The sequence below is a fragment of the Myiozetetes cayanensis genome, unplaced genomic scaffold (genome assembly GCF_022539395.1).
Source record: "Myiozetetes cayanensis isolate MyiCay16 unplaced genomic scaffold, myiCay2020 scf1, whole genome shotgun sequence".
Taxonomy (NCBI): Eukaryota; Metazoa; Chordata; class Aves; order Passeriformes; family Tyrannidae; genus Myiozetetes; species Myiozetetes cayanensis.
In genome coordinates, this window is record NW_026086604.1 from 133,914,789 (window position 1) to 133,942,688 (window position 27,900).

Here is a 27,900-nt window from a genome sequence, read left to right on the forward strand (position 1 = left end):
TAAAATAATGTTGAGACAGAGCTATGTCCTGGAGAGCTACTGAAACTGCTTACCAGGATGCACTTCTCTTAGGCCAAATGAACAAGGAGGATTTGACCAGTTCTGTTTACAGGAGTCTTGCTGCTCATATTTCCTAGCAATGTAGAAGGCAAGTTAGCAGCTGTTTTCATTAGAGTGGTAAGAAGATTAAAAATAATTTTAAAAACCACGCATGCTTTAGACAGATGGGGACGATCAGCTCACATTTGAGAGTGTTTTTACAGAAATGTTGCAAATTAGTTTCTTTGGGCTTCTTTTCTCCATCTGTTCTGTTCTCTGAAGAAAGTGGAGGGAAGTCCAAGTTAGGAAGCTTTTTAATCTGTGAACATAACAACAACATCAGCAATATTGGTTACTTTTGAGCTGATGAAGTAGCGGGAAGAGGGACCTTGCAATAGGGGAGTTGCAGCAGTGTTGAATTTTCAGTGTTTGCTTTGCATCAGGAGGGCTCATATATCATGTTTGCGCTTTCTTTGGTTGTAGGAATGCAGTGAAGATGCTGGGCAAATAGCACAATCCAAAGCCCCTAAAGAGGATCAGGCATTGTCTCGGAGCACAGGACATGCTATAGCATCAGCTGAGAAAGATGAAGAGGAAGAGGAAGGAGATAAAATAATGGCTGAATTACAGGTATGCCTTTTGGGTTGCACATGAAGACACCTGTGCCCGATATAATTTCTGTGGCCTCAGCACAATTTCTAGCTCAGAACATGAAGGAAAGCAGGTCTGCCAGTCTCACCCAGTCCCACATTTTTGCACTGAGTGGTACACTTTTTGGAAGTACCACCCAAATTTTGTTCAAGAGGTCTGAAGCTGAGAGAGTGATCAAGAATGTACTAGCTGCCACAGGAGAAGCCTGCAAAGGTGGATGGGACAAGTAAAATATTGGTGTGCATTTGGTGTCATTGTCTCTGGGCTAGTATTGCTTACCTAGTACCAGACTGGCAAGGTGCTTAGAGCTTTGTTAACTTTGGTGGTAGAATACGGGCTGTGCTCCTGGTGGGCTGTGCTCACTTGTTCTGTGCTATGGTCTGAAGTTTCCTGGAGTGTTTGAGTGCTGAGACATTGCCTGTTCCCTGTCGTGTAACTGGTGTGTCACTCTGCCAGTGGCATAGAAGTAGTGCTCTCTTGCTGATCCTTCACTTAACATCATGTAGGCTGGTTTTCTTCAGTGATGGCCATGCTACTGTAAAAGCCAACTATTCCAGCTGCCATCAATGAGCTCCAGCTTCCCAGGGGCTCCTGTTGTCCTCTTCCATGCCCACATGAGGAAAGGAGATGTGGGTCCGCTTAACTGGCTGTAACTTCTGACAGCGCGTTTCAGAGCACTGTCACGGCATGAGGTGATTCCTGCTGTCCACCTGCCAAAAGGTGGGTTTGGTGCTGCCCAGGGAGCACCTGCAGCACAGGAGACACGGACATTAGGCAGTAACTGTTATGTCTGATGGGTGCACCCTGCCCCTTTGCCCTGTTCTCACCCACCAGTGCTTCAGACACACCTGGTTTGCAGGGACCAGCTGGGGACAGGGAAACTGTCACATCATCTCCTGTCTCTAGGAAAGCAACTCGTCTGTCTTGCAACTAGTGACAGTGAAGTGGAGGTCAAGGTCTGGAAAGGGCTACTGAGAGGACCCAAGGAGGAGAAATAGGCATGGTTGCTCAATAGGGAGATGTGTGTTTAAATTACAGTTTTGGGGACTAAAGTGATACCAAATACCAGTTATATTTTAGAAGGTTAAGAGAGTACCACGTTTTATAAAGGGCATATTGCTTGATCTAGGAGCTACAGGCTCATTAGTTTGATATCAGTCATAGGCAGAAAAATGGAAAATGAAGGAATGAAGTACAGGATTCAATCAGTGAAGAGCTAAAGGACAGATATAAACAGCTACGCAGCAAACGCAATGCAGTGGAGCACAGATCTGTCAAAGGAAACAACACTCTTTGATCAGATAACAGGTTTAACTGCTTAAACTGAATTGTATGCTATAAACATTTTTGATCAAATGATACAACATTCTGATAAAAATATCATACCTCAGACTATACCAGAAAAACCCTATCATAGGACAATTGAGAGCTGACTGGGTTTGAAATCACTGCCCTTTGTGCAGGTGTTTATAGGCAGCTCCCATAGGGATAAGCTACAGGCCCAGTGTCACTCTGTACTTTCATCAAGAGCCTGGACATACATTTAAAATCTTTACTGTGTAAATCACCCTAATTCAAACTAGTGAATATGAAAGCAGGTATAAAGTCCGCATGAACAACAACAACATATAGCCCAGGCCACAACAGCATGTCTTGAAAAGAAACAGGAGTTGCAGTAACAAGTTGACAGGAGGTCCCAGGTCAGTGCTGTTGCTACAAAATTGTGTCTGCTTTAGATGTAGATGTGAAAACAGATGTAGATGTGTCCTCATCTCTGTGTACAGGATCAGTGAGATCAACATTGGGCTGCTGCACCCACGGCTAAGTATCCATGTGTCCCTCATTTGAAAAGACTGTTAAGAATATGAAGGTTTGAAAGAGTACAGTGTGAAGATTTTTAATATAGCAGAAAAAAGGCATAATATTAAGCAGCTATTGCAACACAGAATGTATTTGGAGATTGTTACAGATACTCCAGAGCAAAGTAGATAAATTACCAAATTACCAAAGGGAAATAGTGGCTTCTTTGTCACTTGAAGCCTGAAGGACTTTGAGGATGCCTAACTCAAACCTACATCACTGATCTCACAAATAGGTATGCTGGGGAAAAGTTCATATCCTGTATTATGAGGAGCAACACTATTTTTTCTATTAGTTTCATGTCATCTTAGGTACTCTGGTCTATAAACACAAATGGGATGTAGTGGAAAAAACAGAAGAAACTCTACATCACGATTTTTTGCTCGATACTTTTTTAATTATTCTTAGTTTTCTGATTTTGCATAAACATGCAATACATATGAAGATTAGAGTCTTTAAAGAACAGGCCTCAGTCTAATTGTAATCAGGACTCTTTATTTCATGAGTTGCCAGGAATTAAATAATTTCCCTAATACATGGTATAAAAATATAATCTTTCTGCATTTCAGGGTGTGTCTGACTCCTGTAAGCACTTCTCCGTCTTTGCTTTGGCTGGCAGAGATGTCCTGCCTGCACATCTCACTGAAGGCAGGCTATGCCAGTAGAGGCCTACAGAAATTCCAGGGATGCAGATTTGCAGCCAGCACTGCACGGTGATTGACAGTGGCAGTGACAGTTTTGCTCCTCCAGATCTAGGAGCCAGTTTGCATGAGAAACTCAAAGGGAATGGAGGGAGGATAGCGAGATAAAGGGCTAAAAAGTCCAGGCCATGCCCTGGGGTACACATGGTGGAAGGCCAGTGGTCCACAATGTCCATATGTTCAGGAAGTTAACTGTCTGGTGCATTAGTGGAGACTGTGGTAAAGACACATCTCCGTGGCTGAAGTTTTAATAATGGTTTGTGTGGGGAGAAGTGGAGTTATGTAAGTCTTGCATGACTATCAGCCACTAGGAAGTAGCTACTGTCACAAGCCAAAGTTTGTCATGGGCTTCCTACTTAAATTTGGATAGTCTGTAACACCTTGGTGTGCCTTCATCTCCCCATCTGCAAAATCAGAAATCAAGCTCATCCTCCTTAGAGGGAGCACTAAGGTCAGCATGATGTTAGAGTGTGGTCTTGGTAAACCAGAGCAGATGCCCTGGTTCTCTTAGATAGTTTAGACTATCAGCTTATTATCTCAGAAGCTTGTAGATAACATTGTTGACCTGTGACTGTTAAAAAAAATGCTTTCTTTGTAGTCAGTCATCTCCAGACATTTCTGTGTAAAAATTCTTGGTCTCCTGATAACCTGCAGTATTTATTTCCTAGGCTTTCCAGAAGTGCTCTTTTATGGATGTAAACTCAAACAGTCATGCTGAACAGTCCAGAAATGATACACATGTTAAAGACATAAGGCCTGGAACTTTAATGCATCACAAGGAAAAGAAGGTAACAAGTGGCAATTGTAAACATGCCACCCAGTCTTGGCATAACCTTCTTTCCTTCAAAACTAATCTTATATCTCATGTCCTGTTCTTTTTAACACCCACCTACCACTGCCCAGTGGTTTCCTTCTTTTTATCTCAGTATGGTTCAGAAACTCTCACATGGAACATTACAATAAACTACATTATGTGTCTCATCAGCGATTATACAATGGTTGCATGAAGTTTTATGATTCTGTAAAATCGAGATTAAAAGAGGATCCATCAGTTTCTGCCAAAGATATGCTCATTCTTCTTAGAACATCCATCCTGTACTGTTCTAGCAGTGGATGGTGAAGCATCTCTCCTAAGCTTGATTCTCTTAGAGGAGAATTAATGGTTCCTCTCAGTCTCTAGAACCAATTTAGAGAACTGCTGTATTTTATTTCATTTGTTGGTCCCAGAAATAGTTATTAGATACCTAGAAATCCCACTGAGTTTATTGGTTGACAGAGTCAAGGTGGATAAGCAGAATTTGCCCTTATGCTAAAAGTTAATGCCCAAAATTCACTCTTCAGCTGTGGAACTCAGAAAGAGGTACCACAGATCTGGGGCTGTAGCCAAGCTGGGGTGAATTTCACAGCTGTGTCTGCACTGGAGTTGGCAATTGAGTTGATTGTGGGCAGCAAATGAGCAGGATAAGAAAAGGACAAATATTTCTGTCCTTGCAGACCTGTTTTTTGTGTGAAAGTTGTGTCACTGCTGGGTTTAGAGGGTCATGCAGACATGAGAATTTGTCGGCCAGATGCCAGTTTGCAATGAAGAGGATACAGAGAAGAAGGACACACAGCCCTTCAGCACAGCATTTCAACTTTGTCATGTATTTTGTGTGTAAGGTCAGGGCATTGCACTCAAGGACTTGGCTTTGAGCTGCCCAAACAGCAGTTCTGGTCTAAAGCTGCAAACACCTGGCTGGGGGAGGGTAAATTAGGTCCATGGGTATGAGGGAAAAATTGCTTTGTTGTGGAGTGCATGACAATGTTACTGGTAAAAAAAAAAAGGTGTGAATTCATCCTCTTTACTAATGGAGAGAGAATGAAAAGATCATATTGTTACATGAAATTCTGGGTAACCACTCAGGACACTGCACATCCTGTAACACAAACATTTCTTTGAAAGGTGCTGCCAAGTAGTTGCCATAAGCTGCTGTTTATTTGAATAACACAGAGTCCAGGAAATTAAGGCTAATGAGATCTGTTTTTGTAATCTGACATGACAGAGTGTTTATTGGCTTTAAATATGGAACGTTATGGTCATGATAAACTCATAGAGGAAATTAATGTAGTTACAGTTTTATTTTTGTAGTAGAAAGGCAGCAGTTCCTAAAATGAGATATGTTGTACAATGACACCACAAGATGTTGCACTGAGGCTTGGAACAAGAAGTGGAACTTCCTAAAATAGATAGAGTCAGCATATCCATAGGCAACAAGTGCCATTAAGTGACTTGGCCTAATTCTAGGGGGGTCTGACATGTAATGGGACTGGGAGGCACCACTTACCAAGCTGGGGATCAAAAGCCTTGGTGTTTTGTTCCAATGCAGGCTCTCAGCACAAAGTTTAGACAGTGTCAGCCTGCCCATCGATGTCTTACTGCCTGTGCTGGTTTGCATGACAGCTCCTCCTTATTTAGAAATATGAGGGATGTCAAGGTATCCATGGAGCAACTGTTCAGCCTTGTTACTGCTGAATAAGCCTTTGTAGAGGTGAACTATCATTCTGGTCTATTGTTGCCTTTTTCACTGCTGTGTTTTCATTGTGTGTATAGTTTTTCTGTGTAAAATCCTCAGACAGTGTATAATATCACAAGATGTAGAAACTACACCTGGTGACCCTCAGAATGCAGGGGGAGTGCATGCAGTAGCCAACCCGGTGATTTCTGTACTGTCACTCGTTTGTCTCCGTTGGGAGAGCAATGTTCCTGACAGTTCTGCACATCTCGATGCTTATATAAGTATAATCTGTCTTCTGGTGTGTTAGGAGTCAGCTTCTAGTCTCAAGCAATGTCAGCAGTATCGCTTTTGGTTCACTGTCTTCAGGCACTTGAGGCCAAATTAATTTCATTGCTGGTGAGTTATCTTTTGACTGTAGATTTCTTTCATGTTATATCATAGGCATGGTGTCTCTCCTCAGGTCATTCCCTCACCCTGACAATTGGTGTTTATCCTAAGCTGTCACTAGCACTTAAACCAAGCCTCAGAGAAAAGCCTGGTATTATGAAACAGCATCTTCAGGGGTCCTCACTTGAAAATAAAGAAAAGCGTCCCCTTAAATTTGCATTGCTGGGAATATACTACTTTTGAACCAGTGGATGACCTCTTGGTGAGGTGTTTGGAGTTTCTGGTATAAGTGAATATAGTTCAGTATTTCATTCTGCACTTCCACAGGCACTGCAGGGTGCTACTGATAATTTTGAAGGAATACTTTTTAAGCTGCAGCAAGGAATTTGTTCAGCCTGTGATGATATTAACTGTGATAGAGCAGCGCTGTTCAGGTGTGAGCAACATTAGAAGCAGCAAAATGTAACTTGAAAATCAGCTTTTACCGGTATAAAACTCCCTTTCAAGGTGAGCCAGACTCATGCATTTGGCTCTCTGGAGAGCGAGCAAGCCATAGCCCCCTGCTGTCAGCCCTTCCACATCAGGCTTTCTTTGATGTGTCCCAGCAGAATGTAATCAGATACTGTGAATCTTTTCAACTTCAGTCTTGTAAAAACCTGGGATGATTTTTTTTTAAGCTGTAAGGTGAACAGGTCAAGGTAGCACTGTGTTGGAAATAAGGTAATTAGTGTGCTTTTGCATATTCTGGAGGCCTTGTTAAAACAAGGTAACATCCCATCCTAACCACATGCATAGCACAAAGCAGTAACATCATGCACTGTTCTACCAGAATTTGGAATTTTGTCCCGATGAGAGACAGAAATCAGATGACAGCTTCAGACATGTCTCTGCAGCTGTAAATGGAGTGGTGAGTTCACAAGGTCTGCGCTTCCCCTGAGATTCATTTTGGGGAAAAAAAAAAAAGGTCCTGTAAAGGTAAAAGCCCTGAATAACTAAGTAATCCAACTTTCCCCCTTAGGTGTATGGGGCTACAACAGGATCTCCCACAGATAGTGATCATCCTAAAGAGAAGAGGGAAGGGAAAACTGAAGAAGAATTGGGTTCTGATTCATCCAGTACAGCTGACAGTAAAATTGGCTTTTCAGTGAATGACAGTCCTACATTTAGCAAGGGTTTGTTTGTAGACAGTACAGACTATTCTAACAAAAACCTTCAGAATATGAGCACAAACCTGTCTGGTGTCAGTTTGCCAGAGGATGAAAAAAGAAGAGGGGCTCAAGATATTTTAGGATCCCATATTCCAGCTGTTGAAACTGGAAAACAAAAGCCAAACTACAGACTCTCTAGAGATGCTCACCAGGGCCTGCCACAGGGTGAAGCCTTGCAGAGCACGAGCAAGCACATCCCTGTCAGCAGCGTTGCCCCTCTCGTGAGGCACCCACAGGAGGCCACAGGGCCTCAACCTGCCTCGCAGGAGCACGAATGTTCTGCAGTGAACTACAGTCAGGTTGTGCTAAGACCCAAAGTGTCCAGAAGTAATAGTGTGAACAGCATTGAAGAGACAGACTCTCCAGCCACCTCTCCAAGTGAAGACAGCCCACCCACAGAAAACATCGCCTTCATGATTACCAAAACAGCTGTGCAGGTCCTCTCAAGTGGAGAAGTTCACGATATAGTCAGCCGGAAAGGAGGAGATGTGCAAACAGTGAACATCGATGCGAGGAAGGACGTGGCATCAGAGAAAGGTATCCCAGAGAACACAGACAGTGAAGAGCCAGTGGTGTGTCTGGACAAAAAACCTGTCATCATCATTTTTGATGAACCGATGGATATCAGGTCAGCGTATAAGCGGCTTTCTACAATTTTTGAGGAATGTGATGAGGAGTTGGAAAAAATGATGACAGATGAAAAGATAGAAGAAGAAGAGGAGGAAGACAATGAAGCACATGAAGTCTCTGAGAGCCAGAAGGAAGAGTCACCAGTAGTTAATGACAGAAAAGCAACTGCAGAGCATTCAGCAGCTCACACTCTCCAGGAGCCGTACCTGTTTAACCTTCAGTCTGACTCTGCAGAAAGCAGACCTCCTGCAGAACAGGAAAGCACAAAGACAAATTTGAACAAATACCGTCAGATCTATGGGCTAAACACAGAAGCAAACTCAGACTCTGCCGATCAGTTTGGAAGCAGGCAGGATTCTAAGAAAAAATTCAAGTTTAAATTCCCTAAAAAGCAGCTGGCTGCTCTGACACAGGCGATACGGACAGGAACCAAGACTGGGAAGAAAACCTTGCAGGTTGTGGTCTATGAAGAAGAGGAGGAAGATGGGACCCTGAAGCAGCACAAGGAAGCAAAGAGATTTGAAATCACTAGGTCTCAGCCTGAGGAGAGTGAGAAAAGTCCTTCTGGGAAGCAAGAGGGACCCTCCGGAGCTGCAGTGCCCCTGTCTAGGACTGATGAAATTCGACAGAGTACATACAGGACACTAGACAGCCTTGAGCAGACTATAAAGCAGCTGGAAAACACCATCAGTGAAATGAGTCCAAAACCTATCCCTGAAAACACATACACCTCTGAGGGAAGCACTGTCCCCTTCTCTGCCCAGATAGTACCCGAGACCCCATCCCGAGAGCGTGTAGTGCTGGATGAGAGCCTTGCTGGCGTAGAGCCCCCTGCGTCAATCCCAGCCACTTCACGTAAGGTACCTTAGTCCAAGAAATCAAACCTCCAGCTGCTTTCTAAAATCTGCAATAATCACCATTAAACAAGAGGGTCTTGTGATTTGTTTGCTTCCTTTCAGGTGGCTTGTTTGGGCTCCCCACAAGGTGTCTAACAGCTAATAGACCAATGGTTTTTGGTTTTTTTTTAATCTCTGCTGCTGATTGGTGATGGGCAAATGCAGGGGAGCTGGGCCAAATAATCTGCTGTGTGAAATGACAAGCGTCACTGACATGAAATCCAGGCTGATCAGTAGCTGAGCAGTTTTCTCCATTTGATTCTGGAAATTAACACCTGCGGTGTGAAGCTCCTGAACTTTCCCTGCATGTAGTACTGTGGCTTTTTTTTTTGGCGCATGGTGTGCAGCCATCTCTTGGAGCACTCTGGTACTGATCACACCTTCCCCTTGTCTCCCCTCCCTGCCCCTCCACTCATTTCCACAGGGCCCCAGCGCTGCCTCCCAGACAAGCCGGATGCCAGTCCCCATGACTTCAAAAACTAGACAAGGAAGCATGGAGAAATCCGGCAAACAGCACAAGCTGCAGGATCCACGCCAATACAGACAGGTAGTTTTACCCTAAACCCGGTGTTTGGATGGACATTTCATGTTGTTTGTTTATTTAAACTCCAGTAACTGACTGAGATTATACCAAATATCGGATGCCTGAGGTCTAACTGGACGTCCTGGATCCTGGGGGCATGACAGTACTGATCTTTTCACCATGCTTGTGCATGCATGTCTGCAATAAAACACCTGCTGCTTTTTTATTTTTCTTTTTTTGTTTGTTTGGTTTTGTTTGTTTTGGGCTTTTTTTCTTTTTAACTGTGGTATTCAGCTGTAATTTTAAGATGTCAACTACATGTTTACTTTCTGTTTGGTAAATGTGGTGGTTCCTTAAGAGAACTGGGAATGCTTCTGTTCGGAGAGTCTTTACAGGAAGCCTTGGACACTAACCTGTTGGTGTAGAGGTGGCAGTAGGTGCACATTAACTCTCCAGCCGGACATGTCTATTCACACGTTAATAACCCAGCATGGCCCTCGTAGTGACTGGTCTGTAACCCATAGATCACGCCTTCTCACAAAGCTCTGTTGGCTTTCACTCTCTCTATGCACTCTTCGTTGGGCACTTTGGGTTTTCTACCAGGTCCAGTCCACAGCTGCAAGACTTAGCTCAGGCCTTGAACTGTTAATTCTGGTTCTCTGTAGGGCTGTTTTCCCAGGTCCTGTTGGTTTATCATGTTACTGGCTTTCTGACAAACTGTCTCCTGCCATCTTTATTTGCAGGCTAATGGAAGTGCTAAGAAAGCTGGTGGGGACTGTAAGGCTACTTCCCCTACCCTACCTGCTTCTAAGATCCCAGCCTTTTCTCCCACTTCTGGGAAAAGCAGCTCAGCACCTGCTTCTAGCGGTGACAGCTCTAACCCTCTTAATCCACCTACTAAAACCTCTATTCCTTCCTCCAACCTTCTCGGTCCTCAGACAGGTCGCATAACTTACTCTACCTCCCTCATCCCCTCTGTCTCTAACGGCTCCTCCAAGTTTCAGAGCCCCACTTACCCAGGGAAAGGTCACCATCTCTCCTTCTCACTACAGACTCAAAACGGCCGGCCACCCCCTCCTTCCTCCTCTACCTCCCCCTCCTCCTCTCTCTCCCCCCCTTCACTGAACCAAGGTATGAAGAGCATCAGGACAATCCACACACCTAGTTTCAACAGCTACAAGGCACAGAATGGAAATGCCGGCAAGTCCGCCCCATCCACGGTCAAGGAGCCATCCTAAAGGCTAAGCACAGCACACCTGCCAGGTCACCAAGGCTTTTTGTTCATTTTCAAAGAATCTGCAGCCAATATTTTAACCAGGGAATGTAACCATTTAACTGTATTGCTGGAGGCTTAATACTAATCACGTGCTAAATACTGAATTACTACACTAGATTAGAGTGAAGCTTTTTGGAAAACTGTTGCTGTTGTAGTGATAAAAGAGCATTTTCTTCCTATAGGCAGCCCCTCTTACAAAAAAGCGTGAAGGTGTGTGAGTGAACTTGACAGCGCGTGCACAGTGGTGTACTGAGCATGGGGAATTGTATGGTTAAAAATTTAGTAAGTTGTTTTGTATAAAGCTATTTTTCATTATGGGGTCTAGAAGTGAACAGAGATATACTAAAGTGTGATTATATTCAATTGTAAAACTGAAACTAAAATATTTTTCTTTTATTTTGGTGTTATTTAGCTTTGTTACAGATTTCTATTTTTGTCAACAAATGTCATGGTTCCTTTCAAGATCTTTTTGCCAAAACATTTTGATACTATTGTAATGTACATTTGAAAGTAGTATGCTGGACAGTAAACCTCTACACAAGAAACAAAACAAGACTGGTCTTTATGTGTGTACGAGGCAACTCAACCTATTGCACTGCCATTCAGATTATATTTAAGAATTTGCCAGCCAATGAAAAAATAAATTGTTTTACACATATAGACAGTTGCTGATTACTTTTTTTCTTAGCTAAATCCACCCTTTTTCCTTCAGTTTTATTCTACTGAGACCTGGTAGCCCATTAATGCATTGCATTGTGGTTTTTAAAATGTACACTTCAGTACTGTTCTGTATACTGGCAAACTTTTGTACATATCTATAAATATCTATAAATAAAGAAATACTGTATGTGGCTGGGCACATAGAGTAGTTTTACCACACCAAAGTTAATTTTTATGCATGCTTAAAAATATATATGGGGAAGGGTTGAAAAAGATGGATATCAATTAAATAGGAAAAGAGTGAGAAACTTGCATAGCTCATGATTTTGTAAATAAATTTATTTGTATAACACCATAATGTAATATACAGAACTATGATAAGCAAAGATCTTTACAAAAATAAAGGGCTGCATGCTTATATATTTGTATTTTGTCACTAATAACTTTTCGGCTGGTCTCAATTAGCTGCTAAGCTGTTTGCCTGAGAGCATTAAGCCATCAGGAGAAAAACTGACTTTATTTTTCCTGGATTAAAACCATCCATAATTACTAATTTTAAAATTAAAGCTCATTGCTGGAATTCCCAGTTAGTTAGAAAAACAGCAAGGAGAGAAAAACCTTTGACTGACTGAGGTATCTTCTCTTCCATCTTTAAGTATTCTTTGTTCTGTTACCCCTTGTGAAAAGGGAAGTTTCTTAGAAATGTCATTTCAAGGCTGTGCTCTCAGATGGTGCATCCCATGCAGGCGGGTAACTATAGAATGTAAATATTAGCTCATCCCTACAGACACAACACACAGTCTGGTTCCAGCAGGATCATGCCAGGTGCCATCCCCTCGGCTGCCATGGCAGCAAAGGCCCCCGGCGCTTGCAGAGCACAGGAGCTTCAGTGTGGGGCTGAGCTCAGCCCAGGACAGGCTGGGTGGCTCCAAAGCCAAAGTGAAGCATTAGGTATGTTCAGAGTGCCCACAATGAGCCACTGGAGTGAAGCCACTTCTCTTCCAGCCACTACGGAGCAGCTGTGACTGGTGGCTCCAAAGCCTGGTCTGTTTTCTACTTCCTCACATGCTGAGTACACAACTCCCTTGCTCTGAAGGGAAATCACCTCATCTGACGCCACAGCTTGTTACCAGGTCCCCACACAACGCACAGCACACACAGGGAGCACCAGCAGGCCTGGTACCACACTCCTCCTTTACGGTACACAGCCAAAATGCAAGCTCAAGCTAAATGATGGGCATAGCAGATTTTGTTCTTAAACTGTTAGTCCGACATCCCCCATGAGCAGGCAGGGTCCCCAGTGGTTCTGGCATTGCTCCCACTGCTGCTTTCTCATGCAAAGTGGTGTGCAGTGGGCAGTAAGCCAGTGCTGTACTCACAGGGAATTATTGCTTGGGGTGGTGAATGTGGAAATTGCCATCAGGGAGTGAACACAGCACCTTCCACATTTTGTGTACCTGCTCAGTGCTGAGGTGCAGCACCCGCCAGGAAACCATCAGCAGGCTCAGCCAGCACATAACCCACATAATCCCAGCACAGGCAGCGCTGCCAGGACCTTCGGGAGTCAGGCAGTAACACTCCCTCACCATCCTGCGTGTGGAGCACTGAAGTTGCCGGGCGTTCACAAACGCAGGCAGGAAAGAGCCGTGCACAGGCTGTAGTTCAGCACCAGGAATGTTTCTGAACAATGGGCAGAGTATTTAGACAAATCATCAAGTCTGGAAATAAATACCTTTAGCACAGAAGAAATCAGCTCCAGCCAGTGATGAAGAAGCCAGGTTTCTCACTGCAGAGCAGTTAGGAACAGCAGTTTGGGTAGTTGGCTGCAGCTGGACTTTGGGACAAGAGCCACGAAGCAGGTACCACTGCAGGAGGGCTCTGCACTGGCACAGCAGCCCTTGGCCTCACTGCTCTGACACACCAGTAGCGAGGCAGTTCACCGCTCCTCTTCGAGATGGAAGGTGAGCAGGACCTTCCTGCTGCCTGTTGTAGTCTGAGCCAGCCCAGAACTTCAGAGTAAGCCCCATCCCTGTGTGCCAGCTGATTCCTCACAGCACAGAGCCCCTGCGCAGGGCAGGACACAGGTGGGAAGCCAGAGCAGAAGAGGACACATAGACAGAGCAGGAAAAAGGAGGGATGTACAGGACATTTCTGCCTAGAACTAGTACAGGGTCAAAATCCATCTGATCCCCACTACAAGGCAGCTCTTCCATCATGCTTAAAAACTCAGAGGTTCAAGAGCAGGTGGTCAAGGCAGATTTTTACAATCTCATGCCTGGGAGCCACAGGTACATGCACCACTTCAATGATGGCAGGCCTGTTTTAAGCCATTCCTGCCATGCATCAGCCCACACCCTTATTTCCACAGGCTGGCACAATTAATGGCTTGATTAGTATGTAAATGAGAATGCTGTAATGACCTGGCTTTGAAAACAAGATTGCAGCTTTCTGTAGCAGATGAGGCCACATTTCAAACTCTTTCATCCTACCTGAACAAAGTAGAGAGGTTTTCCTCAGATGCTGCAGAGAGGAACCTGAGACGCTTATGTGCAGCTCAGCAAAGAATTTTCCTTCAGCTCTGCAGCAGCACAAAGGAAGTTAAGAAACTGTCTGAACTGTGGCCATGCCTTAATTCCACATTATTGGTGCTGTGAGCAATACTAAGGGAGACCTTAATAAGCCCTTTAAAGTCTTTAAAAAAGCAGCCATACAGAACCTTCCAGCTACCAGAACCCAGAAAAGGCCGTTCAGACTAAACCACCAATCCCCACTGAAGCAGGAGCTGCTGTTAGGAACCATTTTAAAAATCCAAACACTATTGTTACCAACACAGTTCATACTTCCATTATTTCCCATTCAGATCTCAGCCTAGGCTTGTCCCAACTTGCAGCTACACAGCTCCAAGTAGTCCTCAGACCAACAGTATTTTTCAAGCCAGTCTGAATCCTTCTGAGGACAAACTGAGAAACAAAAAATAGACACAAATGGCAATGTTAAGAAGTTCTGCTTAAACATAAAAGAAGCACTCTCTTTCACTGTAAGTGTGACCAAACACTGGCACAGGTTGCCCAGGGAGGCTGTGGAGCCTCCATCCTTGGAAATGTTCAAAACCCAACCATAGCCCCAGGCCAGAGTAACCTGCCCTGGCTGCACTTGACTGAGCTGGGGGTGAACCAGGAGATGCCCAGAGATCCCTGCCCACCTCACCTGCACTGCAGCCTTGTGGAACTGCCCATCCCACTGAATCCAGCTTCTAGAGGAAATACTGGCAGTAACAGTATCTACCTCAGGACAGCCTACTGTATTTACACACTTCCCTTCTTGAGTCAATCAGATAGACTGTCACCTTCCTGTTCAACAGGAGGGAGGGAAAACAGGAATGAAATACACAGTACAGTCAAAAAAAATCTACAGGTAAGGGTCTGAGGCAGCTGTGGTTAAGATCAAAATTTAAGGGGCTCCAAATCTTGGCAGTCTTTAAAGAGCATAAAAAGCATCAGTGTTTTTCCAGACTGTGATAAGCACTCACACACTACTTTCTTAAGGTGGAGCTCAGTAACCTCTCCCTGATGCACCTGAAAGATTTGCTCTCTGCATCTCCCCTTCAAGTTGAGGGCTTCCCCAGATCTTCCCTCCCTCCCACCCTGCCTGCCAGGTCATCTCCTTCAAGAGCTGATGTACCTGAAAAGGATGGAGCAGTTGTGGTCAAAATGGCTGTAATCCCTTTCTTACATGCCCATAGATATCTTTGACTTATGTCCAAGCTCCTTCTGCAGCTGCCCTGCAGCATCCACGCTGCCAGTGCAGCAGCAGACAATACCATGGAGGCTGATAAGGCCTTAGATTTGTACCTGCAGAATTGTCAGCCTATGCAATTCCTGGTTTCTGTGGGTTATTTTTAGTAAGTTTCTAATTTTTCAGAAGATGTTGTGTTCTTTTTGAGTCAATACAGTAACAGTTCTAATGTTCTCAAGCATAAATGTTGGCGGCCATGCATGTAGCTTCAGGATTAAAATTATCAGTCATCTATAAACACAACAAAACAAAAATTAACTTGATTCACCAAATGGTCATCAAATCAGAGTAAGGTGCAGAGCCCCAGACCCCTGCACACCTCTGTAAGTACATTGCTTCACTGAGAAGACCCCTGCACCTTGCTGTGGATGCTCAGCACACATTCTGACAAGACTCTGAAAGTAATGATGGGACAAAATGCACTTCCAGTAAAAGACAATGGCTGCTTGCTCATGAATAGCATTACAGAGGCATCACAACATTTTGCTGTGATTTTGAAATCTCTCGTTCAAATACACTTAACTATTAGGACTGAAACAAAAATCATCATCAATTACTTTGTGCTTCACAAAACACACCCCTTCTTCCTCACATGGCACACAGGAATGCATCTAATGCACCTGCTTCCTGTTCACTCTGGGGGAGAAAAGACACTTTAGTTTGCAAGGACACCACAAAAACATAGTCCATTTTTATGGGACCTGGTACTAGGTGGACCCAATTATGTGAGAACTTTCCCAGAGCTCAACTGTCATATCTGACACTTTTCTTCACAGCCAATTCTTATAATGATTCCTCACAAGGATCAAAACCACAGTACATCAAAGCATGGGACTGTTGCAGTCACTCTGGAAAGAAACAAGGTCTGCTTAGAAACATGTCAGCCAATACATCCTAGTACCACAATTCCTTCTCTTCCACTGGACACATCAACACAGGTTTAATCCTCTGCCAAGCAAGCAACAGTGTAAGACATGGGGGTACCCAAAGTAAAGAACAGCTGCTTTGTTTTCAAGGAGGTGTCCAAGAACATTGACGAAAAAAATAACTGGTATGGAGCTCACACACAGAAGGGCTTTTAAGGTAGAAACTCATCTTTGTAGTTAAAACTATAAAAAGTCCAAGACCCAAACTACAGTGTTGTTCTGACTGGCAGAGAGAGATCTTCACTCTTTATGACTTGAAGATGATCAGGGATATGTGTTTTTTCAGGGCTACAAAACCTGCGTATTAAATCAACTTGCCATATACCTTAGATGCAAATTATGTATCAAGATGAAAATATTTACCCAACTGAATCTCTCTCACATGCTAAAATCCACAGTGTTGTCCTACAAAAAAAGTTTGAAAAGAAGTGTACTTCATCCAGGAGGAAGTGCAGGGCTGGTGAGAGCATTTGCCGACTGCAACTTGTAAATGCGACATTTTCTAAACCAGCTCATTAGAAAGAATTCGAATCACACAAAGAGTCACCAAAACGATTTTATTTCCAGTGTTTAAGTGGGTATGCACACAGGCATGATACAGGTTTGGATTCATTAGGTCTTCATGCAGAATTATATTCTCGATAAAAGAAACCAGTTCCATCCAGTATCCACTATCTACACGCCTATGTTACAACATTTATATCAAATCTGGTATCTGAAGAAAAGATACACATGTAATATGTACATTTAAGTTACTTATTTTACAGAAAGATTAGAAATTCAAGTCACATAAAACTCAAAATCTGTATTAAAATTGGAAATATAAAACTCCAATATTTACTGGAATGCCTAAGGAATGGAAGCTCTGTAGCCACCTGTGTTAACATTTGTAAAATGTAATGAAACTCATTAACAGTAAAATGCATTCATTTGTTTGTAATAAGTTTCTCTAATTTAACAATATGGCACCCTAATAAACCAAATGAATTTATGATGAGGCACTTGTTAGTGACTAAACCAAAAGAACAATTTTCCTGCATACTAATGCCAGGCCAACTCTCAGTCAGAAAACCATGTATACACTACACAGCATGTTGCATCAGATGCTTTGTTCAACATTTGTATGCAGCCATCAAATATACTTTTTCTTAAAATATATACATATACTTTAACTTTAGTGTTCTTCTGGCTGTGGTAATGCACTGTGAAGACGTTCCACAGAGCACATTGATGAAACCAGCCCAAATGAAGGCTGCATAACAACAACAGTACAGGAAAAAATATATATATATGTACACACACGCGCACACACACACACACACAGAGTTACTGGGAAGTGTAACAGTAAGTTAATGAATTGCTGCAGTGGACATACCTTCCCGTTTCAAAGATACTGGTAGAATCGAGATCTAACCACTTGGGTCCCAGACAGTTTATGAGGATGGGCATCAACTGCTGGGCTGAAGTTGTTTTTGTTCATATTCTGGTAATTTTCACCATTTACCTGGTCTGGTGGCTGAAATGGTCCCGACGGCGGTGTTCTATTAATTAAAGTCAAGCTGCTGGAAGAACTGCCTTCATCTGCCTGCGTGTCTGCAGATGAGGGCAGATCTTCCTTTGATACATCTGCTAAGCTAGTGTTCTCAAGTCTGGGCTTTCCAGTTTCACCCGTATTAAGGTCAGTTGTGCTAGTGCGTAAACGTTCTCGTGCAAGCCAGTCTGAGATTGAGAGGTCCTGTGCTGGACATTTGGGCTTCAACCGAGTCACAGCTGAAAGCTCAGATTCTCTCTCTCTACTTTGACTTGGCTCCTGAGCTTTCCAAGCATTCAGGACACTTATTTCAGCGAAATCCCTCTGTCCTCCAAGCGTGTGCCTTCGCCTGATATTTTTTCTCTTTGCAGTCTCTGCGGAATTAGCTTTTTGATTCCCAACTCCAAACATGTCATCTGCAGATGACTTGAGTCGCAGCTTTAACCTATCTGTAATTTTAAGTCTCCAGGTAGGTTCTTGTTTGTCAGCCTCACTTCTGGCTGATGAGGCTAAACTGCTTGTTGATCTTCCTTTTTTCATGATGTCAAACATTTTGGTCACAGTAGGCAAGTCCTTCTCACTCTTTGCATCCCCTGAACCTTCACTGTCCGTTTTGTGCCGTGCAGATTTTCTCCTGGAGAGTGTATCACATTCAATAAGTTTGTGTGAGCTAAAAAGTCTGCGACTCTCTAACTTTGGTGTGGAACTTCCCTCAGTACAACTTACTTCGCTTTCTTCTGAGTTCCTCCGACTGGTCTTCACCACTTCTGAAACTTTCCCTTTGGAAAGCCTTTCAGCAGCAGCGCTGGTGGCAAAGACAGGGAAGTCACTTTCACTGTCTGTCTCCATAGGACGCCCTTCGCTGATCAATTCACTTCTCTCATCATCGGCATCTTCTCCCTTGCTTTCTGTCACTGACTGCACCTCAGGGCTCAGCATGCTGGCATCTAAACCAGTCAGATACATAGTAGATGAAGTAGTTGAATAGTCTGAGGTGATGGAGCTGACATCAGCTGCTAAAAACTCATTGTGTTTAATTTCAGGGCTGGCTACTTTTTTGCATGAGTATCTGTGCTGGGAAGCCTGGGAAGAAGTGCTTAGCATAGTGCCAGAGTCAGACACTGTCTCCTCAACCTGGGAAGAAGATTGTGAAATAGGCATTTTTGGGTTATTCTTCTGCATGGTTTGCAGACAACTGAGATTCGATGATTTTGTACATTTTTCATGGTAAGGCAGTGAAGGTTCCTCTGACAGGATACTTTCTTTCTTCAATGACTTCTTTTCATCCTTTACAACATTCACATCTTTTTTACTGCTGTTCTCTTTTTCCTTCAGGACAAACATCCTCTGTTTTCTTCCTATCTCTCTCTCTCTTTCATATTCCCCTTTAGCTGTGTCCTCTTTTGTTGTGTCACCACGAGATTGCTCTGCAAGCTCCTTCTTGAAAAACACATTATCCAACTCATCCTCTGAACTACTTGGTTGTGGTTTCTCTTTTGTTTTTTTCCGCTTGCGACTAGCTGCTGCAAAAATGGAGGACACAAGTAGTTCCTTGCTATACTGATCCTTTCCAGAACCCCAAGAACCCTGTTAAAAAAAAGGGAGAGGGCATAATTAAAAATCACAAAGAAGAATCATTAGCCTGAGACTGTTTAAAAGCACATCCTGACCTTCACAGTATAAAGTCTGTCTTTATTCAGGAACATTTCCATGCTCTTTCTCTAGTCTAAATTGGCCAAGAAGTCAATTTTCATCCTGAGAATTCCACTTTTTATCTGAGTCCCTTCAACCTAAAAAAGACTAGGTTTGTGTATACAGCTATTCAGTTTTTGGTTGACTAATAAAGCAGGCCCTTACTGCAGTAAGAAACCTTTTCAAGACCAGTTTGACACAGTAACTGCTTCACAGATGAGGTCCCAAGAGTGTGGTTTCAAGCCCTTTTTTCAAGGTCTTACTTACACAAAAAGGGTAATTTCTCAAACTGTTCAGTTCATCTCTCACCTTTCAGACTAAGTGTTTAAATTGTACCATTCATTACTTCCAATAAAATGAATGCTATTCATCAAAACTCTAGTTTAGGCAGAAATGTAGAAAATGAACAGAAATAAACTTCTTCCTGATTTTTGAAGAATCTTATATACCTTTAGAATAGCACTGAAGCAATAAAGGGACAAGCCAAATTATTCCATTTTATGAATTAAAAACTATTTTCACTACATGATGACATCACCACCTGGCCACTTCAAAGCTACGAACCCTTCGTACTCCCTGCCCCACTGCCACAGGCAGCGTGGTGTGGTGTCCTGGAAATGGGGCTCTTTGGAGGTAACGGCTGAGCCACCAAACACCCTCACAGAGCAGCTGTGCTGGCAACTCCACGGTGAGCCAGAAGGAGGCATTGAGTGAGTCCTGTTCTCAGCTCAGAGGGGGGCACCAGTGACACACCTGTACACACACCAGCATAAAGCTGAGCTCAGCTGTGTGCTGCCCTCTCACCCTGTGCTACAGACATCCAGTGTCAGAATCACCCAACAGCCCAAGAGACAGAGACTTGTCCACATGTCAGATGAGAACTTTGTCGTTAAACTGAGGACTGAACAAATGCCCACTTTTGTGATGTCCCACCCTGAACCAGTGTTACTCCCCTCATCTACACGGCTGTCCTCCCAAGCACAGCAATACTTCCTAGGGAGGTTCTGCAGAGCAACCTTTAACTACAGCCTTTGCCTTCCTATAAAAGGAGGAGCTATTTCCTTTTAAGACCAGGCTGAATTCTAAGTATTGCACTTTTCTCAGTGAAATAAGGAAGCATAAATACTGGCTGTGAGTGAGTAGCACGCCAACAACAGGCAACATTTACCTCTACTAAATGAGATGCAAAAAGGAGATAAGTGCTCACAATTGTGAGAGTTTGGAACAAAGGTGTGGATGTGTGCAGCTGACTGCACACAAGTGACACTCTTCCAGTATACCACTTCAAAACTATGTTATGAGAAAACAATGTTACCACTTATTCAAGAAATTCTACATAAGCTCTATAGTACATCCACATATAAATGATTTAATAAAGCAAGCAAATATCTAACAGAATTCAGAAGCTTGCAACTACATCATATCACAAAATGATTTACCTTAGATTTTGCTGAGTCACTAGTAGCCGAATCTGTGGAAAAATGAAAAAAAATTCTGCTCAGTTCTGTGCAATTTTTTTTGTTACTACAGACAATGCTGGACTTATGAAAAAGACAAGCACAGAACAAGATGTGAAGCAAATAAAAACCAGAACAGAGTGAATAGTCAGAGCTCACAAAGATGCAAGCTGCACCACAGAAAGCCACCGCCATGAAAGGATGCTGTGAATTGTAGGCAGAACCAGCTCAATGATAGGAATGGCAAAGGAGCCCTGTTCTTCTAAATAGAAAACAGAAATACTAATGTTTATTTAATGTTTAAAGTATACAGCCCCTGCAAAACCGCAGCTGAGAGACCTTTTCAGGATGGCACTGTGTACTCTCCTGAGATTCAGGATACACAAAGCAAAATTGGGTGTCTTAGTACAGCTGGCTTCCTAGGTACAAATCATGGTTCTTGTAGTCATACACTTTTTGTGAGTTTTTAAAGGAATTAAGTCATATTTTGTGTGTAAAACCCCAATTATACAACTCCCTCCACCTCTTACTACATACAGGTAAAATTTTATTTTAAAATCTGCTAGATTTCAGCAGCTACCAGTTTTGTACTTTTCCATAACAAGCGCTTTTATGAAATGAAAAATGGACACCATAGTTTTACTGTCTTGCAAAACCCAAGATTATACAATTATAAAGGGGGTAGGAAGGGGCTAGCACAATGACTAAAAAATATGAACGTGGATGTGTTCCAGCTTTAGGGACTTTCTCCCTTGGAAGAAAGAGCTGAGCCCCCTGCCACACCCCTTTTTGACACATGGCTAATGCTTTATGACTAGAAAGACTGGTAGACCATACCATGCTATTTCTCCTCAGGGTCTGCTTCAGAGATAACAAGAAACAGCAGAAAAACTTTTAAAAAGTAGCATTGATCTGTTTAAAATACTCTTAAAAGAAAATTTACAGCACAGATCAACTCGGGTTTCCATTTACAAGAAACGGGGGTTTCTGCAGACAAGGCAGCTACAGTGTGGGCAACAGTCCTCCTTCTTCCTACAGTTCCAGCTGTCCATCACTGACATCACAGAATCCACTAATGACATCACCGTGTGATAGACTCCTCCCACTTCGCCTGTTACAACATCAGTACAAAGTGACTGTTTCAGTAAGTGCTGAACAACCCTTTGAAAACTGAAACAAAAGCTAGAGACGAGGGATAACATTGGTGGGATACAACATGCTGGGTTAGTGCAATAGTATAGTGAAGGGAGGAGGGAAAAAAGTCACCAAAAAAGAGCCTGTAATGCTTGTCCTTAGCCACAAAAGAGGATGGCATTTATAAACAGAAGGAAATCAGCTTTAGTACAGACATACTGCAACATACTTCAAGTGTCCATCACTTGACAAGAAAACACAGCTCAGTTTTTTGCATTCCTAACGTTGGGAAGGAGCAATATTAGACCACCACCGAAGATCAGTCTTTCTGCCATCACAACAAACCCCTTTACAGCAGCATATCTGCTTCACCTCACGATGATGATTGCATGGGTTACTGTGAATAAATAAAGTAGTATGTGCAAACCTCATCTTTTAATGATCAAATTCCTGTTATACAAAAAAGTTTCCCAAATTATGTCATGCATGATTATCAACAATTCAAGTCTTTCAGAAGTGTTAATGGTCTTTCGGAAAAGAGGAAAACGTTTTATTAGTACAAGAAAATAGGAAGAGAGAGTTACAGCGAGTTAACAGAGTAGGTTATTCTAGCCTGTGGATTAACACTGTCCAGGCAAAAGTTACCTGATACGTCTCCAGGAGACACTCCCGTTCTTCCAATGTTGGTGAGTAAATGATCTATGTTTGGCACTGGCTGAGATTCTACAGTGTTTTCTTCCTGAACTGCTGTCTATAGTTAATAAACAAAGATCTCTTCATCATCGTTTCACAAATAGTTCATTACGATTCAACAGCATTAAGAAAACTTCATTATTCACCTGAAGAACACGAGGAAAGCGTGTCCTATTTTCCTTTATGCTTTTAAAACAAATGCATGGCTTGCTTTTTAAAAAAAAATAAAATTCATTACTACAAGGACTGGAAAGCTACAAATGTGCTTCTGAAAAGCAAACCATACAGGGACGTAATAAGAAATATACAGACATTCTAGAGGCAGCAGAAGCAGATTCTAAACTAAGATAATTAGAACACAAGTATTTATGTCACAATACTTACAAGAGGTTCTTCAGCATCATCTTCTGTGAAAAACCAGTCATGCTACAATTTAAAATAAAAAAGGTGAAAACCCCACAGGAAATACAGACCCCAAAAGTGGCACAATCTAACATGGACATTACTAAAAATGACACTTTGATGGATAAATTCCAGACCCAAACTGGCCCAGTGAGAGAAAAGCCGGTTGATCTGTGTATGCTCTCATTTTTTAAATAATGAAATGCATCCACTTACTTTTTGGATGAGTGTTTCTACAATTTTATATTGGTCTGGCATGTGCGTAACCATGTGTGTCATGTTATCATCAGATGTCCTCACAAGTGTTGGACCAAATACTATTGCCAGGTTTCTTGGTTCCATCTAAGAAATGAAATATTTCCACATCATACATTTATAATGAGAAAATACAGTAATATGGGCTAAGTAAATTAATACAACACTATTAATATATATGAGAACCATTTTAAATAAAGACATAAAAAGTTTTTTTAAAAACACCTTACTGACTCAGGTGGGATGTTACACTACACCAAAACTCTCCTACATGCAGCTGCAATAAATACCTCCAACATTTCTGCAATTCAAAATTCCAACCTTCCTTAACCCACTGCAAGCAAATGGCTCCACAAGCACAGAAAATATTCTTTACACTTTCAGAGGGGAATCTTTTTTCTTCCCATGTAGAAAAACTTCTGTTCAGAAAACTTGTTTTAAGAATTTTCTGTTTTATAAACAGGCATTCTCTGTGTTTTTTTTCTGAAAATGTTTACAAGACACACAAAAAATTAGGCTGGTAATCAAATGCTGTTTTATGTCTACGGACAAAGACCTCATTCAATTTTCACCAACTTTGGAGGCGGTGGCAGCAAACAAACATCGTAGACCCAACACATCTATTCATGAGACAGAGTTATGTGACCATGTCATAACATTAAAAGTAAATTAAGTATATGACTGCTGTTACATCTCTGACAAATAATTTCAAGAAAGCAGCAGCAGAATACTTACCTCCTATTTTTGCTTACTTCTCTGACTTATAGTTTACTGTTCTGGTATAGAAAAGACCAATAATATACAGGAGGCAAGGTCATTTTGCAGGCTGCAAACATGACACAGGCCCCTAATGCTCTCCTGGACTTGAATTGTGTCCTTTGGCAAGTCATACAGTTATAACATCACCTCACTCCTCTAGCCTTATATATTGTATAATATTAACAGTATTTAACAACATTTATAGAGCACACCGAGACTGCAAAATGATAAAAAAAGCTTCCTTTAGGCATTGCACTTAAAAATTACATTTATTATAATGTCGTTATAATGTCAGCTTTTAAATTATTCTTATATTTTAAATGATTTAAGATTGGCCGTAGGCACCTCTACAGAGCATCAATTACATAATTTTTTTTCCTGTACGCTGCACATTGGTAGCCAAGCAACAAGCCACCACATTACCTGCCCAGAGACAAGCATCCATAAGCACACCCATACTGTGGATAGCTTTGCACTCAGCTACCCCTCCCTGAGAGTTGAACAAAGGCGATACTGTTATTTGCATTTACTGCAGGATTACAGCACACACAGAAGCACTTAACGCAAACTACATCTTCCCCACCCACAGAAATTACAAAAAGTTATACTTAGTGGTGGAAAAAGACCCTGTAGTGATGAACTACCACCGTGTACAGCATGAATTGTCTTTCTTAAAACCAGACAAAACACCATCTATGGGGTCAGCAAACATTTAGTAACTACAGCAAGTCTTAGTCTTACAAATTTCTGAAGTGTCCAGAAGTGAGGCTTCACACAAAGCTGGTGTGTCAACAGAGTTGTTCACCTGTGCCCGGCTCAGGCACCCTCTTACAGGTGTCTAGACTGGACTAACTGAAGCTTACAGACTTCAGATAAAATTAGGATGTAAGTAGTTATTCCCACAAAAATTAATACCAGTTTGAAAAAAACTAATTCACACTAAGCAGGTGCACATTTTTGCAGCCTAATCCAAAAGTCTTAATTTCAGCCACAACAATAAATTATCCCCTCAATTAGAGATAATCATGTACAAAAATAATACTTAATGAAACAAACAAAAATACATTATATTTTTGTTTCTGATACCTTGTTCTTTTCTGAGTTCTCTGCTACTGTCTTCAGGTGTGCAGAAAGAAACTTGAGAGTCTCATAATGATGTTCAGGTAAATCATGAATCTGAAACAAACAATCACTACTCAGAAAATTGAACACTTCATGCTAATTTTGTGGTGCACCTACAACACAACTGATTTCAGTTTACCAGTCTCTTCAGTGTTTTCAGACGCTCAACAGGATCTTCTTTTCTATTGGCATCTATAAAATCTGCATATTTGTCTGTTAAAAAACCAGAAATAAATCACATATATATATACACACACACATATACATGAGGTTTTATATCTAATATGTATGTATATACACCTCCACCTCCTAGCCCCATTCACCCATGAACACAAGTAACATATTAAAAGAATGACCCTGGAAGTCATAAATTAGCCCATTATACTGTATATAATATAATAAGATGGCAGTAGGGAAAAAAACCCCAGCTTTTATAGAATATTCCAACAGTAAAACTGAAAATTTTTCTCTTTTTTTGAATATTCATCATTACCATCAGAGAAATTCTATTTACAGATCTCATTCTTAAGCTCTGTGATTGCCATGACTCCCTGCTCTTTAAGAAAGAGAACATTTTTTGCAGAGTTGGGATGATTCCACTGGATTTTCTCTCAAATCATCTGAATGTTGTAAGGCAACAGCAACTCCTAAAGACAAAACTGTAAGGAAAACTACTTACCATTGGTAAAAAGGGGTTCTGGGAGTTTTCTGAAGAAGGATTTCAGCAAACTGCTTATCACATTCAAGTCACGCCATTTCTACATATTTAAAAGAAAAGGTCAGACATGCTTTATATTTCTATAGTCACAACACAACCATTAAGTTTTTGGGATTTTAACATGAAAATAGTGTGATCCAAGACTTACATCATCATGAACATCAATGTCAGTCATTCCTTTGTTGAGCTCTTCTTGCATACTTGAGATGGCAGCATTATTTCCAGGAACTCTGTAGATACCTGTGTACTCAAGACCTCTTTCTTCAACTAGTTTGCAGCATATATCAACAATCAGTGGAATATACTGAAGAAAGAGAAGATTAATATATATATATAAGTAATTAATCAAAAAAATATTCTAAAATCACAATGAAAGAAAAACTGTACTTCCATACTTTGTTGGTATGAGCTGGGGGGCAGTCATCTAGCCTAACACCAAATGTTCCAACAGCGGATGGCTTCTTTTCAAATGTCTTCCTCATAATGCTTGGAATGCCTTTTCTCCATGTCCCCTTGTCTTTTGGTGGGCTTGTCTCATCTTTTGGGTTTTTTTGTTAGGATAGTGAAAAAAAAAGAAACAAGAAAAATAAGAACATTTAAGTCACAAAATCAACTGTCAATACAGGTAACAGATTTGCAAAGAGCAAGTGACACCTGCTGCATTTTTATCTTTTACTGTCCTGGTTTTCCACAACAACTCAATAAACATTAGTTTGTCTTAAATACACCTTCTGTTACTCTTCCATGGTGTAAAAGATAAATCTGAACATACTCACACTCCAAACTTAGAAATGCAAGTAGCTGGATGGTGCTGTGGAATTTCATCATTCTAAGACTACAGGTGCAAAAAGACTAAAGGTATATATAAACTACATCTAAGAAAAATAAAATCTATGTTTAGTAGCACAACATTCTCTATGGAATCACAAATTTTGTGCACAAAATACCCACCAAACTCTACAGCCACGCTCACACTTGTGCAGACCTACTCACTCTTTTGGATTTTAGTCACTCTGAAATCATTCCAAACAGGACTCACTTAAAAGCATTCTCTAACCAAGAATCAGATTAGAAGTTCAGCTGGTTTGTTTACCTCTCCTGTACAATTCTCACCACAAATTGCAATTCCCAATTATCCTGCACTGCAAGTCACCTTGCACAATACTACTTCCTTCTTTTTTCTGGAAATATTATTTCAGTAGATCTGACATTTACTTAACATGTGCAATTTAGTTACATAATATGTAGCATAGCAGGAGCAAAGGGACATGTGTTGGGAACAAAAACCAGAATTCACTCACAGCTTAAATTCAAGACTGAATAGTTCAAAATTGGTTGATCAAAAGTGACTGCTAATCCAGTCGCCTGAATTTGCATGCAAGAGTCTTAAAACAACAGGCTGATCCAAAATACCATATGTTTACAGACTATGTGGGGGGGGGAGGGGAAAGAAAGAAAGAAAAAAAAAGTAGACTGTGACATTATTTGATGAAGTTCAGACACTGATTCAAGTTTGCAGTGCCAGCCCATTGGACTTTTTTAGAACTCAGCAGGCAGTAATTTTGTTCTGGAAAAGAAAACATAATTTCACTCCTGCATTTTAAAGATAAAGTCAATGAAAAAATCTGTTCCTCTCTACTTTTAAAACACTTCAGAGAAAAACTTTGGTTTCTTAAGAACATATGTGAAATACAAATTTACCTTATCACTTCCAAGTCAGCTGGAGACAAAAGTATGAATTACACACAAAATTATTTCCAAAGCTTGGCAAAATATTGCTCACAAGAAGCTTAACACCTGTATTTTACTACTGTTAACACTACATGGAGCTGTAAGGGGAAAAAAACCCCAAATCCTCGTGAAAAGGGATTGAAATAAAAAGCTTCAGGGATCTGAGAAGATCTGAAACATATCTTAAGGTCTCGTCTAAATGAAGTGGTTACAAGAAATGAGTGATTAGAGCTGCAGCTTAAAAAATCCTGTCTAATAGTTGGTTTGCATCTGTACATTCATGAATTCAAAAAAACTGAGAAGGACACCTCGATGGCCTTGCACTAGGGCAATAAGGAACTAAAGAAATACATAAAACA

General features: G+C 41.6%; 2 protein-coding genes across 18 annotated transcripts in view; one reads left to right on the forward strand and one right to left on the reverse strand.

Annotated features, from left to right (window-relative positions):
* Positions 1–11,746, forward strand: part of KIAA1217 (KIAA1217 ortholog) — a 351,359-nt gene extending 339,613 nt beyond the window's left edge. For 9 of the 15 annotated variants that reach the window (XM_050311843.1, XM_050311801.1, XM_050311808.1 and 6 more), the window contains 5 exons: positions 523–669; positions 3,920–4,039; positions 7,152–8,831; positions 9,292–9,414; positions 10,134–11,746. In XM_050311843.1, coding sequence (XP_050167800.1) covers positions 523–669; positions 3,920–4,039; positions 7,152–8,831; positions 9,292–9,414; positions 10,134–10,628 — 2,565 coding nt within the window. In that variant the 3' untranslated portion in view covers positions 10,629–11,746. Of the gene's footprint in view, positions 1–522; positions 670–3,919; positions 4,040–7,151; positions 8,832–9,291 lie in introns of all 15 variants that reach the window. The other 6 variants (XM_050311887.1, XM_050311897.1, XM_050311915.1 and 3 more) reach the window with 4 other exon arrangements.
* A 4,844-nt stretch (positions 11,747–16,590) lies between these two features.
* The window catches only part of ARHGAP21 (Rho GTPase activating protein 21), a 112,297-nt gene continuing 100,987 nt past the window's right edge, over positions 16,591–27,900 (reverse strand). For all 3 annotated transcript variants that reach the window (XM_050320589.1, XM_050320606.1, XM_050320599.1), the window contains 10 exons: positions 26,206–26,348; positions 25,959–26,114; positions 25,772–25,850; positions 25,232–25,305; positions 25,057–25,146; positions 23,173–23,298; positions 22,939–22,980; positions 22,507–22,612; positions 20,710–20,741; positions 16,591–19,165 (listed from right to left, as the gene is read on the reverse strand). In XM_050320589.1, coding sequence (XP_050176546.1) covers positions 17,432–19,165; positions 20,710–20,741; positions 22,507–22,612; positions 22,939–22,980; positions 23,173–23,298; positions 25,057–25,146; positions 25,232–25,305; positions 25,772–25,850; positions 25,959–26,114; positions 26,206–26,348 — 2,582 coding nt within the window. In that variant the 3' untranslated portion in view covers positions 16,591–17,431. The remainder of the gene's footprint in view (positions 19,166–20,709; positions 20,742–22,506; positions 22,613–22,938; positions 22,981–23,172; positions 23,299–25,056; positions 25,147–25,231; positions 25,306–25,771; positions 25,851–25,958; positions 26,115–26,205; positions 26,349–27,900) is intronic.